We start from the raw sequence: 15,263 nt of genomic DNA on the forward strand, positions 1-15,263 counted from the left end.
TTTAATTATTCAGTGTCTAATTCTGCAATGGTATATTTGATGAGCCATCTTTTTCCAAGGCAAACGGGATCACACTTTAAAGCTTCACTTTAATAATAATAATAATATGCCATTTAGCAGACGCTTTTATCCAAAGCGACTTACAGTCATGCGTGCATACATTTTTGTGTATGGGTGTTCCCGGGGATCGAACCCACTACCTTTGCGTTACAAGCGCCGTGCTCTACCAGCTGAGCTACAGAGGACCACACTATTTTACTATTGTGAGCCTTTAAATGAACACATTCTAATATTGAACATCCTTATACATTCAAGCCAAGACCACTCTATGAGTACTTCTTCATAATTGATATCCCAATCCTAGATCTTGTAATGCAATTAAGAAGACAAACAATTGGACGATGTTGATGCTTATTTCTAAATCTCATGCTCAAACAGAGTGTGTTATGATTGCCTGTGTGATATTTGGTAGTTGACCAAACAAGCTGTTGATTGGATAATAACTGAAAATAAATAGTAGCTGTATTCAATTCCATCTCCTATAATTTAACTCTTAATGCCATAAGCTGTTCATTAATATTTCAGCCAGGTGTGAAGGTTCACAATCCACTGATCTTTAAAGTGTTCATCAAACCCAACTGTAATTAGCAATAACTGTACACTAGCACACAGATGCAGGCTATGTTCAAGAAAATGTCACTGTCTGACATGTTCATTGATTTGGTTATAGTCATGTATTGGTCTTTACAAAGGTGTAAATCTATTGGTTTGTCAAAACAAAAAGAGAACCATAAATCAACCAATGGGTGAAATTAATCCCATAAATTCCGAATATCTAGATTTTAGAATGTATTATATGGCCAGTACCATTGATTCACAAAGCTGTCAAGGCGTCAGTGTAATGCGGTAGGCGAAGTCAGGCGCAGGACACAGAGCTAATCAAAAGGCGTACTTTAGTCGAAGGTAAAAGAACGAACAACAACCTCCACGCAGGGAGGGAACAAACCCGCACACTAACGACAACCAAAACTTGAACAAACACACACAACACACAGTGTGAGACAGAGGGTTAAATAGGGAAGACATAACTACATAATGGGAAACAGGTGTGACCAATCAAGACAAAACAAGTTGAACATAGATACATGGATCGGTAGCAGCTAGTACTCCGGTGACGACGAACGCCGAAGCCTGCCCGAGCAAGGAGGAGGGGCAGCCTCGGCTGAATCCGTGACACAGTCAGTATATTTGATATGTCCACAGCCTAACTTCATGTTCTGTAAATGAATTTCAAACCCTGAATCTCAACATGGATAAATCTTCCATATCTATTCATCCATAGTCTTATCTAATTGAAAGGTGAAAAATATTTAGCTTGTTTGTTTCAATGCTAACTGTGTTGCCATGACAACGTTCCTCTCCTCTCCCCTCTTCCCTATTCTTTACAATGGGATTCCAATGCAGAGCCTTTTACACCAATCAGAACAAAGCGAGTACCGCTCCCTAACCAGTCACAGCACAGTTAACTGTCTCATGCCTGTGTGCTGTATGCCCGGGTGTAGTGGAGGCATCTGTCCTGCAGTATGATTGGTATGGAAACCCAGTGGGGAGGATGGCTGTGTGTTAAAGCTAATGACGAAGTAGGAGGCAATAACTAGGGCAGAAACAGTGGGAAACATATAGATGTGTAGCCAGTGAATAGTGCTGACATTTGAAAATGCCTATATGATGAATGATTGATGACAGACAAGCAGCGGGTGTTTCGTTCATTTAATAACACAAATATTTGACGCTATCATTTCCTGGTTAGTAATTGGAGCTTGGTGGTCAGCTAGTGGTCAAATCGGACAGTGACGGTCAGTGATAGTCAGCTATATGTCACATTTTATCCCAAGGAGACCTCTGCAGTTGCATTCTGTCCACTGAAGAAATGTCCCCTGTGCTTTGTATGACATATAGACATTGGTCTTTTTTATTGTTAAGACACATCACCTCCTAGCAGCCAGCTGATGCGTAGTGGTAGTCCAGTTTCATTGCGAAAGTTCACTTTTCCTATACCAGCACTGACGCTGTCCTTGGTGCTGAATTTCAGCAAGCCAATATCAGTGTCTGACTTGGCATTAGTTTAGTTTATCGTCCACCACCATGAAATCGGTGAGGGGACTGTGGATCGGTCTCCTTCCATAAGTATGTTAGTTCGTACTTTAGCCACATGCGATTTCGACGACATTTGGGTCAATTGCCATTGAGATCCGGCATTGACAAAATTACACTGATTGGCCTAAAGCGGGAGCTATAGTAATTAACTGAAATGCGTTAGTTGCGTGTGATATCTCAATTGGCCCGAGGGGGGGTGCTGCATCGTTTGTGGGGGATGACATGTTTACTGATGACATGTTTACTGTTTTTTTAATTAAATGGGCAACTGTGCTACAATTCTAAAAGGGGTAATATAATATGGATTTTGGCACACAACTCCCTTGACACTATTAAATAAGTATGCTGCTGAGTTGTTAGATTATTGCACCCACCTGCTACAAGGGCAATAAATAAAAAAGAGTATGCCTGCAGGAAATCAATATCATGTTGGCAAGTTTTAACAATGTATAGACATATGTAAAGAAGAAAGGCTGTTAACTGAAATAGAAATGAAGTGTTCATGTATTTCATATATCATGAAGACAAACTGGTCTAATTTAATTTCAACTGGTCTAGAGACTTGTAAAAAAACAAGATACAGTTGTATTCTCCTCTGCGACTTTCACTTTTTAAACACAACAATTGATCTATTTGATCCAACATCTACTCACCATACTGTCATAGTATATCAGCTCCAGTTCGTAATCCGGCAGAATATCCGTTCGGTTGTTCACCAGATCCAAAGCCATCTGCGCAGAGGGGAGACATGCTTGGCCGCCCGGCCAACCGCCGCTCATTGGGAAGAGAGCTCCGATGTAGAGTTTCTTCTTGCCTAGGGACGGGCAAGGCCAGGAGAGGAGAAGTAAGGTGAGCGATGCTCGAAGTGCAATATGTCCGGACGCAACACTCGATAATTGCCGCAGACTTTTTCCAATTACCGCCATGGTCAGGAAATTGAATTGGAGCAATATCCAAATGTTACAGAGGAGTTGGGTTCGTATTAGAATAATTAAAGGATATTATGTTGTAATGAAAGTTTAGAGAGCCTTGAGGTGAATTTGCAATGAATCGCAATAGCATTTCATTGCAAGAACCTTGCGCTCTTCAAAAAGTGGATTCACGTGTTCGCCTCGCTAACAGACAGTGAAAGATTGTTAGCCTATAATAAGAAATAGCCTAGCTCGCCTGCTCTTCATATTATTTCAGTGGGCTAATCGTTTCGACTGATAATTTGTCAGTGCAGAGGCGCATGATATACAACGCAAATAGTTAATGTTTTTATGAACGTTGAATGTTGGGTTTATAAATAGGGTATAACTTGTTTGGAAACCATGTTTGCCTCTTTTTGTCGTTCAGCAGGCAGATTTCAATAATGATGAGGTGTCCAATTAATTGGGTCCAGCAAATAAGTTGAATGGTTTCATACAAGTGCTGTAAAAGCTAATGAGGCAGGATAGTTTCCCCATCCATCGCGATGGAGAATATTGGACAGACATTAAAACTGTATGTCCTTAAACTGTCTGTCCAGCAACGAATAATACAAGTCCGTTATTTCTAATTATTCATAATCACCACGATTTTGCACCAAAAGGTATGCGCGCCACCAGTCAGACCGCAGAAAATGAGCTCCCGATTACGAATAACGTTTGAAATGTTCTTATTCTCTGGTTAATAAAAGCAAATCGCACTGTGCGTAATTTCAGGATTTTTTCATAATCTGTCCGTGCAACGACCCGTATTTCCAATTGTATGGATGAAACGAAGTGTCCAGAAATGAGACGCGAAGGGTATATCATCCACTGCAGCAGAGGCTATGTGTGTGTGTGTGTGTGTGTGTGTGTGTGCATGCGTGTATGAGCAAGGACAGCTCTGATGATATTTGCTATTTGCTAGTCGGCGAATGTGTAGAGACATCGAGAGAGGGGGGGGGGGGGGGGGGGGGGGGTTGGGCTATTGACCAACTTTTAAATTGTGTGTGTGTGCAACACCTACTTTCTACAATCAAAGAGTATTGGAAACTATCGGTATCTGTCACTCTCTAATTCTCCTTTTGCAACAATACATTATTCAGATCAATATCTAATGACTATATTAACTTTACCTGGGAAAATAGAGTGTAAACTGATAGAAATCAAATATTGGAATATCAAATCAACATAGTCTTTAGATTGACAGTGAGCCAAATCGATTTCAACCACAACAATGCCTCACATGCTTCTCAGTTGTTTCTCAATAACCAATGAAAGGACATTCATTCACCCACCCACAAGCCACTACAAAAAACCTCAGGGGCTACTTTGAGAAATCCGCAAAAGCCGTGGACCAGTCAGTGCATCAATCTCCTGGCTCTCCTTTACCCTTCATCTAAGCAGACCTGGAGTCAGTCTGTGTGATGTATAGCCAAGAGCTGCTACTGTACAGGCTACAGCATACCTGCTGTTTGAACCGTCTGTCCACTTTAAAGCCTCCTCTCATTGCCCTTTAATCAGCCAATGCAGCACTGTCCGCGTCCCAAATGCCTCCCTATTAAGTAGAGCTCTGGTCAAAAGTTGTGTCCTATAAACAATAGGGTGCAATTTGGGACGCAACCACCGTTTCACTGTCAGCTCTTAGATAGGGCTCTCACACCCCCAGTAGGTCAATATCCATAACAGAATCAGAAACAGCTATAATAGAATTATAGAATTAGTCAATAATGCTACCCTCCTATGACTCCAACTCTTCCATGGCTAAAATGTAACACATGACTCGTTGGCAATAGCTACTGGCACTCTGGGGACTCGAGAGTAAAGCCAATGATAAATGCATCCCACCTTTGTTCAACTATTAGGCTGGTTTTAGGTTCTCGGTGTACATTGGGATAGATTGTGTGATGGAGAAATAGCCACCTTCATTCCTCCACCTCAAATACAATTACAGTGGTGGACATACTACTGAATTGCATCTGAATACAGTAATAGTCAATAGCAGACCCAAAGCTACTAACTGTTATTCAGTATACTTGTCACAAGTGTCAATTCAACTCACAGCCCTTGTGTTGCCAGCCAACACTGTGTATGTTCCAACCTCCAACCCACTGAGCCATTGAGCCATCTGTAGCCCACATTGACGTAGAACTCCTCTCTCTCTCTATCTGTCTCTCTCAATAGATCACCTGTCTGATCTATATCCCCCCGGAACTCCGCAGCATGCCATCTATTATTCACACCTGATATTGAAATGCTATTCCATTACGCGCCCATCTATATGCCAGCAAACACTGAACAACACATACAGGGCCGACATTTATCACGACAAGAGCACTGTGCAAAAAATACATTTTGAATAGACGGTATGGCAAATAATACAACGCTAGTTCCAAATACTGCAACTCTCAATTGGATTGCGTGCATGCTGTGCAGCGTACAGTTTACTTAAAATGGCACTCTGCAATTCAAACAAAAACAAAATCAAAGTGTTCACCTCGCCACTGGTTTTGGTAAATAACTGAGGGATGGGGCTGGAGAAATGTAACCACTCTCAAATTCATAGACAGAGCTATGGATGCAGGGACTGACTATCCATGATATTACAATTATAGTTTTATGTTTTTAGGCTATACAGTGTTTGTTTACAATTACATTGTTTATAAAGAATGGACAAAAACAAGATTATACTGTATTTTGGGTTTTGATGCGGTATGACATTTGAACTAAGGTCATGAGGCATTTATAAGCGATATTCTGTCCAAAAGTGGATGTAGCAACTGCAGATTGCTCCTTTAACTCTGGTTAAATAATCTCCTCCTTATAAGGCACATCGTTGAAGAAAAGCTTCAAATTAAATCACGCTGCGGATTATAATGAGTTTTACAGTATTTTTTTTACAGCTCTGTGCTCGTTTGTGTGACTCAAATGTCGCCCACAGCCTTAGAAACCAACCACTGTCGCGACACCTCTGCCAGAGCTATCTATTATACCAACTGTATTAGTGGTGGAATCCAGTGTTATACAGGCATCCCTATTCTGGTTAACCTATAAGAACAAGGGCCTTAAGATCACGGAAGAGAGAATGCTTTTTCTGATTTCCTCTGACTGCTGCTAACACACACCCACACCCACACACCTCCACACACAGACACAGACAGGCCTGGGTGTTAACCTTTACCCAGCTGAGAAGGCAGTAAGTGGGAATCGATACAACACTGAGTGAAAAGTAGAATAAAGAGAGAGGGGGAGAGAGAGCGAGAGCAAGAGAGAGAGAGAGGGAGAGAGAGAGAGAGAGAGAGAGAGAGTGTGAGAGAGAGAGAGAGAGAGAGAGAGAGAGAGAGAGAGAGAGAGAGAGAGAGAGAGAGAGAGAGAGAGAGAGAGAATGATAGAGAGAGAATGAGAGATGAAAAGGAGAGAGTAAGTCTGGTTCACATTTCATGGAGATTTTGGAAGAAAATGTGCTTTCTATGCACCGATAGGACAGGTTGGTGCAGGAGAAGACTATGTTGAAATGAGTGAGTAATGTTGTTGTTAATGGTTGATAATAATAATTAAATAATCATTCGCGAAATTGTACGATCTGAAAGAGGAGTTGAGAATCGGAGTCTTACGCCAGTATCTTACAATAGGCATATAATAGTTGGACTCTTTAATGAAGCAATAATCTTTAACAAAACTGTGAAAAAAATAATAATCTTGTCAACACCAAAAGGACAACAATTTACCCTCAGTAATGATATAAATACTGACAAATGAAGTGGGTCTTTATATCGATAGTTGACTGAGTAAATGTAGTGAGATTGTAGCTATAGCATATTTTGTGTAATTTCTACTCTTGGCTCTAATTCTAATCAGTGTAAATCCATCACCAGTAGAACTACTGGTCAGCATCAGGCATCCTGCTCTAGAAATTATGTACCACTGCCCTCTGGTGCTTTACAGAGGCATTGCAACTTTTTGCAACATTTGTTTCACTGAGCTTTTACATACAGTGCATTTGGAAAGTGTTCAGACCCCTTGACTTCTTCCACATTTTGTTACGTTACAGCCTTATTCTAAAATTGATTAAATATTTATTTTCCCTCATCAATCTACAAACAATACCCCATAATGACAAAGCAAAAACCGTTTTTGTGAGATTTTTGCAAATGTATAAAAAATATAAAACGGAAATATCTCATTTACATAATTATTCAGACCCCTTATTCAGTACTTTGTTGAAGCACCTTTGGCAGCGATTACAGCCTCGAGTCTTCTTGGGGACACCTGTATTTAGCTAATTTCTCCCATTCTTCTCTGCAGATCCTCTCAAGCTCTGTCAGGTTGGATGGGGAGCGTCCCTGCACAGCTATTTTCAGGTCTCTCCAGAGATGTTCAATCGGGACGTTCAGAGACTTGTCCCAAAGCCACTCCTGCGTTGTCTTGGCTGTGTGCTTAAGGTTGTTGTCCTGTTGGAAGGTGAACCTTCGCCCCCAGTCTGAGGCTCTGGAGCAGGTTTTCATCAAGGATCTGTCCGTACTTTGCTTCGTTCATCTTTCCCTCGATCCTGTCTCCCAGTCCCTGTCGCTGAAAGACATCCCCACAGCATGATTCTGCCACCACCATGCTTCACCGTAGGGATGGTGCCAGGTTTCCTCCAGACATGACGCTTGGCATTCAGGCCAAAGAGTTCAATCTTGGTTTCATCACACCACAGAATCTTGTTTCTCATGGTCTGAGAGTCTTTAGGTGCCTTTTGGCAAACTCCAAGCGAGCTGTCATGTGCCTTTTATTGAGGAGTGGCTTCCGTCTGGCCATTCTACCATAAAGGCCTAATTGGTGGAGTGCTGCAGAGATGGTTGTCCTAAAGGCCATCCTAAGTTCCTTAGAGGAACTCTGGAGCTTTGTCAAAGTGACCATCGGGTTCTTGGTCACCTCCCTGACCAAGGTCCTTCCCACCGATTGCTCAGTTTGGCCAGGCGGCCAGCTCTTGGAAGAGCCTTGGTGGTTCCAAACTTCTTCCATTTCAAAATGATGGAGGCCACTGTGTTCTTGGGGACCTTCAATGCTGCAGACATTTTTTGGTACCCTTTCCCCAGATCTGTGCCTCAACCCAATCCTGAATCAGAGATCTACAGACAATTCCTTCGACCTCATGGCTTGCTTTTTGCTCTGACATGCACTGTCAACTGTGGGACCTTATATAGACAGGTGTGTGCCTTTCCAAATCATGTCCAATCAATTTAATTTACCACAGGTGGACTCCAATAAAATTGTAGAAACATCTCAAGGATGATCAATGGAAACAGGATGCACCTGTTCAATTTTGAGTCTCACAGCAAAGGGTCTGAATACTTATGTAAAAAATTATAAAAACCTGTTTTCGCTTTGTCATTATGGGGTATTGTGTGTAGCTTGATGAGGAAAATGATTTATTTAATCAATTTTAGAATAAGGCTGTAACGTAACAAAATGTGGAAAAAGTCAAGGGGTCTGAATACTTTCCGAATGCACTGTACATAGACAACCCAAGCAAAACCAATCTCGCTTACCTTTGTAGTTTCTGTCATCTGTGGCAAGCAAATAGAGATGACAAAATTACATTTGTTAATAGTAAACATGATTTGGTGACAGGTAGCGTATGTCAATGCAATTCTTCGCGGATTGATGCATTATACACGTTACTCATTACACATTACAGTCCTCCATGCTCCTTAAATTGCCATCAGTATGTAGGCCCACTGTATACTACTTTACTGTAATGTCTGTATACCCTGTGGAAGTGACGGCCACTTTCGCTTTACTTCCGGATCATGTCCCAAAATCTCTTGAATGGGCTTCAAGATTATATCATAAAATTCAGGAACACGCAGTCATTGAATATATAGATACTGAACAAAAATATAAATGCAACATGCAACAATTTCAACGACTTTACTGAGTTATAGTTCATATAAGGAAATCAGTCAATTGAAATAAATAAATTAGGCCCTAATCTATGGATTTAACATGACTGGGCAGGGGCGCAGCCATGGGTGGGCCTGGGAGGGCATAGGCCCATCCACTTGGGAGCCAGGTCCACCCACTGGGGAGCCAAGCCCAGCCAATCAGAATTAGGTTTTCCCCACAAAAGGGCTTTATTACAGACAGAAATACTCCTCAGTTTCATCAGCTGTCCGGGTGGCTGGTCTCAGACGACCCTACAGGTGAAGAAGCCGGATGTGGAGGTCATGAGCTGGCGTGGTTACACGTGGTCTGCGATTGTGAGGCCGGTTGGATGTACTGCCAAATTCTCTAAAACGACGTTGGAGAATTTCTCTTATGGTAGAGAAATTAACATTCAATTTTTTGGCAATCGCTCTGGTGGACATTCCTGCTGTCAGCATGCCAATTTCACGCTCCCTCAAAACTTGAGACATCTGTGGCAGTGTTGTGTGACAAAACTGTACATTTTAGGATGGCCTTTTATTGTCCCCAGCACAAGGTGCACCTGTGTAATGATCATGCTGTTTAATCAGCTTCTTGATATGCCACACCTGTCAGGTGGTTGGATTATCTTGGCAAAGGAGAAATGCTCACTAACAGGGATGTAAACAAATTTGTGCACAACATTTGAGAGAACTAAGCTTTTGGTGCTAATGGAAAATTTCTGGGATCTTTTATTTCAGCTCATGAAACATGGGACCAACACTTTACATGTTGCGTTTATATTTTGGTTCAGTGTATACAATTGTATTTGTGGATTCATGCCTTTTATAAAAATATTTTACGCTCGCAAAGTAAGTTAGAAAAGTCTCATTTGAACTACATCTCCTGCAGTTATGTTAGCATGCTGGAGTGTGCCTGTCAATCTGAGGATTTACAGGATGATAAGAACCTGTTAGTTACAGGCCATTTGATATTTTGTATATTAGATTCCGCAGGGTTATTTTGCCAGCCAGAACCAAAAATAAAAATGAAAAAAGAACAATGGAGACCTGCAAGCTGTCGAAATAGAGATATATACAGCTGGTTGGTGGGAGTTGTAGTTCATGTGTGTAGTCCAAATGAAATGGTTGTAAATTCTCGGTTTCGTGCTTCTTCTTGGGCGTCAAATACATTGAAGTAAATTTATACGAAAGCATATACATTAAATGGCCATGTTTTAATAAATTTGATGATGCAAATTTGAAGCCCATTTTTAGCCTACAAAATGAGAACACAGATGTAAAATTGATGTCACTTTCATGGGGTATTACACAATCATTCACAATTATTAATCAAATATGGGTTGTGTCCACCAGGTGGCAGAACTTCCTGTTTAAGAGAAGTACACAGAACGGGGGTGAATGTAAATTGTATTTCCTGGATTTCTCACATCCTCCCTTCTTGTCTCCTTCTGAAAATGATGAGAGGAACCGAGGGGAGGAACCTCTGATCTTCTCCGCCGTTGTGTTTTGAGAAGGAGGCAAGAAGATGCAAGGATTCAAGGAAATAAAATTGACATTCACCCAAAGAAGCTAAAAGCTTATCATTTGTACCTATATACACCTATGATTTGCACACAAAACAAAGCATAGACACCATTGTAGAATACATGCATGGAAACTATATTCACAATATATAAATGTACACTGAGTGTACAAAACATTAGGAACACCTGCTCTTTCCATGACATAGACTGACCAGGTGAATCCAGGTGAAAGCTATGATCCCTTATTGATGTCACTCTTTAAATCCACTTCAATCAGTGTAGATGAAGGGGAGGAGACAGGTTAAATAATGATTTTTAAGCCTTGATACAATTGAGACATGGATTGTGTGTGTGAATGGGCAAGACAAAATATTTAAGTGCCTTCGAACGGGGTATGGTGGTAGGTGCCAGGCGCACCAGTTTGAGTATGTCAAGAACTGCAACGCTGCTGGGTTTTTCACATTCAACAGTTTCCCATGTGTATCAAGAATGGTCCACCACCCAAAGGACATCCAGCCAACTTGACACAATTGTGGGAAGCATTGGAGTCAACATGGGCCAGCATCCCTGTGGAATGCTTTCGACACCTTCAACACAACAACAAATTGAGGCTGTTCTGAGGGCAAAGGGGGTGTGCAACTCAATATTAGGAAGGTGTTGGTTTGTCTATGTATGTTTCAATGGAGTATACAGTGCATTCGGAAAGTATTCAGACCCCTTGACTTTTTCCACATTTTCTTACGTTACAGCCTTATTCAAAAATGGATTGAATAAAACATTTTCCTCATCAACAGAATACCCCATAATGACAAAGCGAAAACTGGTTTTTTGAAATAAAAAACAGAAATACGTTATTTACGTAAGTATTCGGACCCTTTGCTATGAGACTCGAAATTGAGCTCAGGTGCATCCTGTTTCCATTGATCATCCTTGAGATGTTTCTACAACTTGATTGGAGTCCACCTGTGGTAAATTCAATTGATTGGACATGATTTGGAAAGGCACAATAAGGTCCCACAGTTGACAGTGCATGTCAGAGCAAAAACCAAGCCAAGAGGTCGAAGGAATTGTCCGTAGAGCTCCGAGACAGGATTGTGTCGAGGCACAGATCTGGGGAAGGGTACCAAAAAATGTATGCAACATTGAAGGTCTCCAAGAACACAGTGGCCTCCATCATTCTTAAATGGAAGAGGTTTGGAACCACCAAGACACTTCTAGAGCTGGCCGCCCAGCCAAACTGAGCAATCTTGATTGGAGTCAGAGAGGTGACCAAGAACCCGAGTGGCCAGACGGAAGCCACTCCTCAGTAAAAACACATGACAGCCCACTTGGAGTTTGCTAAAAGGAACCTAAAGACTCTCAGACCATGAGAAACAAGATTCTCTCATCTGATGAATCCAAGATTGAACTCTTTGGCATGAATGCCAAGCGTCACGTCTGGAGGAAACCTGGCACCATCCCTACGGTGAAGCGTGGTGGCAGCATCATGCTGTGGGGATGTTTTTCAGTGGCAGGGACTGGGAGACTAGTCAGGATCGAGGGAAAGATTAACAGAGCAAAGTACATAGAGATCCTTGATGAAAACCTGCTCCAGAGCGCTCAGGACCTCAGATTGGGGCAAAGGTTCACCTTCCAACAGGACAACGACCCTAAGCACACAGCCAAGACAACGCAGGAGTGGCTTCGGGACAACTCTCTGAATGTCCTTGAGTGGCCCAGCCATAACCCGGACTTGAACCAGATCGACCATCTCTGGAGAGACCTGAAAATAGCTGTGCAGCGACGCTCCCCATCCAACCTGACAGAGCTTGAGAGGATCTGCAGAGAAGAATGGGAGAAACTCCCCAAATACAGGTGTGCCAAGCTTGTAGAGTCATACCCAAGAAAACTCAAGGCTGTTATCGCTGCCAAAGGTGCTTTAACAAAGTACTAAGTAAAGGGTCTGAATACTTATGTAAATGTGATATTTCTGGGGGGGGTTTTGTTATACATTTCTAAAAATTCTAAAAACCTGTTTTTGCTTTGTCATTATGGGGTATTGTGTGTAGATTGATGAGGGGGAAAAAACAATTTAATCAATTTTAGAATAAGGCTGTAATGTAACAAAATGTGGAAAAAGTCAAGGGGTCTGAACACTTTCCGAATGCACTGTATGTGTTGTTTTTCCATTTATAAACTAAACCAAAACATTTAATATCAACACCAACATCACAATTGAATAACATGAATAGATTGGGATTCCATTCCACACTTACAGAGGCAGACAGGTTTGGGTGAGTCCCACTTGCCCAGCTTGGTGCAGTGTGTGATGTTCCTGCCCTCCAGCATGAAGCCAGCATGGCAGCTGTAGTGCAGCACGGTGCCCTCCACCGGTGGCCCAGGGGGCTTCAACGCCACCCTCCCATTCTCCAGGGACGTCCACACACGAGGGCACAGCAGCACTGGGAGAGAGATGGGCAGAGTAGAGGGAGGAAGGTTAGTCATATTTACATGACATGTACTAACTGTCAGTCTGTTTCTGCTCTCTTGCCAACTCCTTATGGAACATACAGTGCATTCGGAAAGTATTCAGACCTCTTGACTTTTTCCACATTTTGTTACATTACAGCCTTATTCTAAAATTGATTAAATATTTTTGTTTTCTCATCACTCTACACACAGTAACCCATAATGACAAAGCAAAAACAGGCTTTTAGAAATGTTTGCAAATGTATTAAAAATAAAAAACAGAAATACCTTATTTACATAAGTATTCAGATTGCTATGAGACTCGAAATTGAGCTCAGGTGCATCCTGTTTCTATTGTTAATCCTTGAGATGTTTCTACAACTTGATTGAAGTCCACCTGTGGTATTTTAAATTGATTGGACATGATTTGGAAAGCACACACCTGTCTATATAACGTCCCACTGTTGACAGTGCATGCCAGAGCAAAAACCAAGCCATGAGGTTGAAGGAATTATCCGTAGAGCTCAGAGACAGGATTGTGTTGAGGCACAGATCTGGGGAAGGGTACCGAAAGATTTCTGCAGCATCGAAGGTCCCCAAGAACACAGTGGCCTCCATCATTCTTAAATGGAGGAAGTTTGGACTCATCCTAGAGCTGGCCGCCGAGTCAAACTGAACAATCGGGGGAGAAGGGCCTTGGTCAAGGAGGTGACCAAGAACCGGATGGTCACTCTGACAGAGTTCCAGAGTTCCTCTGTGGAGATGGGAGAACCTTCCAGAAGGACAACCATCTCTGCAGCACTCCACCAATCAGGCCTTTATGGTAGAATGGTCAGACGGAAGCCACTCCTCAGTAAAAGGCACCAAAAGACTCTCAGACCATGAGAAACAAGATTCTCTGATCTGATGAAACCAAGATTGAACTCTTTGGCCTGAATGCCAAGCATCAAGTCTGGAGGAAACCTGGCACCATCCCTACGGTGAAGCATGGTGGTGGCAGCATCATGCTGTGGGGATGTTTTTCAGCGGCAATTACTATTAGACTAGTCAGGTTTGAGGGAAGTTTCCAAGATGGCGAGGTAGTGCAGTTGTTTTTTTATCGTCTGTCTGTATATAGCCTGTAAATACTCTATTTTCGTACATTTTTCGTACATATTTCCCTATCAGACTTTTCATCCTTCTACAAGATATACTTTCCTGCAACCCGCCTCACTCAATGTGGAACGGATTCTATTATTGACTTACCTTTATCTAGAATCTAGAATCTCCAGTTGAAACTAGCTAGCTAGCGTAGCCAGCTAACTAGCTACTTGCTATTTGCTTTTAGCCACAGCTAAGGTGTTTTCATCCAGAACATTGGATTTTTTCCGCGGGATTAATTTTAATCACTGGACATTGATCACCGGATATTCGGCCAGTCTGCACAGCGCGTTATCGACCCAGAACATATCAGTTCTTCCGCGGAATCACTGATTCACTGGACCTTTAACTCCGGATTCATCGCCACCAGCTGGCTACAACAAAACGGACGCTGTGGTCTGGCTAATCAACCTGAGCTAGGCCCATCTCCCGGATATCTACCTCTCTATCAACTGGACGGGACCACATAGTATTGACGCGGAGCCCCGCCGATCCTACACGACTGGTCTGCCGACGAAATCGTCTGATGTGGTTACGACGTTAACCACGAAGATTCCATCCATCTGCTAGCCCTGGCCCGCTAGCACACGCTAGCCGTGGCCTCTTACTAGTGTTTCACCACCGGACCTTATGATAACTCAGCTATACAGCTGATATCTGCTGGACTGTTCCTTTTTACGGTACTACATCCTGTTTATGTTTAGCCTCAGCCCAAACATGGTTAGTTTATTGTTGTTTCGGTTATTTCTAATTGTACTATATCACTGTAGACCCCCCAGCCTAGCTAAACATGCCTTAGTTAGCTCCTTTGTCCCTCCACCAATACACAAAGAAACCGACTCAATTGATGCCTCTAGAGATACTATCTCTTTCAGTGTTACCCAACGCTTAGGTTTACCTCCACTTTACTCATGTCCTTCCATATCCTTGTCTGTACATAATGCCCTGAATCTTTTCTACAATGCCCGGAGAACTGCCCCCTTTATTCTCTGTACCCAACGCACTAGAAGACCAGTTCTTAAAGCCTTTAGCCGTATCCTTATTCTAATCCTCCTCTGTTCCTCTGGTGATGTAGAGGCTAACCCAGGCCCTGTAGCCCCCAGTATCACTCCTACACCCCAGGAGCTATCATTTGT

The 15,263-nt window shown here is 42.3% G+C and overlaps 1 protein-coding gene across 2 annotated transcripts in view; it reads right to left on the minus strand.

The window, feature by feature from the left end:
• Window positions 1-12,972, minus strand: part of LOC311140695 (gamma-aminobutyric acid type B receptor subunit 1-like) — a gene marked incomplete at its 3' end in the record, with an annotated part of 41,316 nt that extends 28,344 nt beyond the window's left edge. Inside the window, exons 1-3 of one of the 2 annotated variants that reach the window (XM_084175879.1) lie at window positions 12,795-12,972; window positions 8,639-8,656; window positions 2,811-2,971 (exon numbers count right to left, since the gene is read on the minus strand). In XM_084175879.1, coding sequence (XP_084032005.1) covers window positions 2,811-2,971; window positions 8,639-8,656; window positions 12,795-12,867 — 252 coding nt within the window. In that variant the 5' untranslated portion in view covers window positions 12,868-12,972. The remainder of the gene's footprint in view (window positions 1-2,810; window positions 2,972-8,638; window positions 8,657-12,794) is intronic. The other variant, XM_084175878.1, reaches the window with a different exon arrangement.
• Between the last annotated feature and the right edge of the window lie 2,291 nt (window positions 12,973-15,263).

Source organism: Coregonus lavaretus (assembly GCF_964263955.1).
Source record: "Coregonus lavaretus genome assembly, chromosome: 13".
NCBI classification, from domain to species: domain Eukaryota; kingdom Metazoa; phylum Chordata; class Actinopteri; order Salmoniformes; family Salmonidae; genus Coregonus; species Coregonus lavaretus.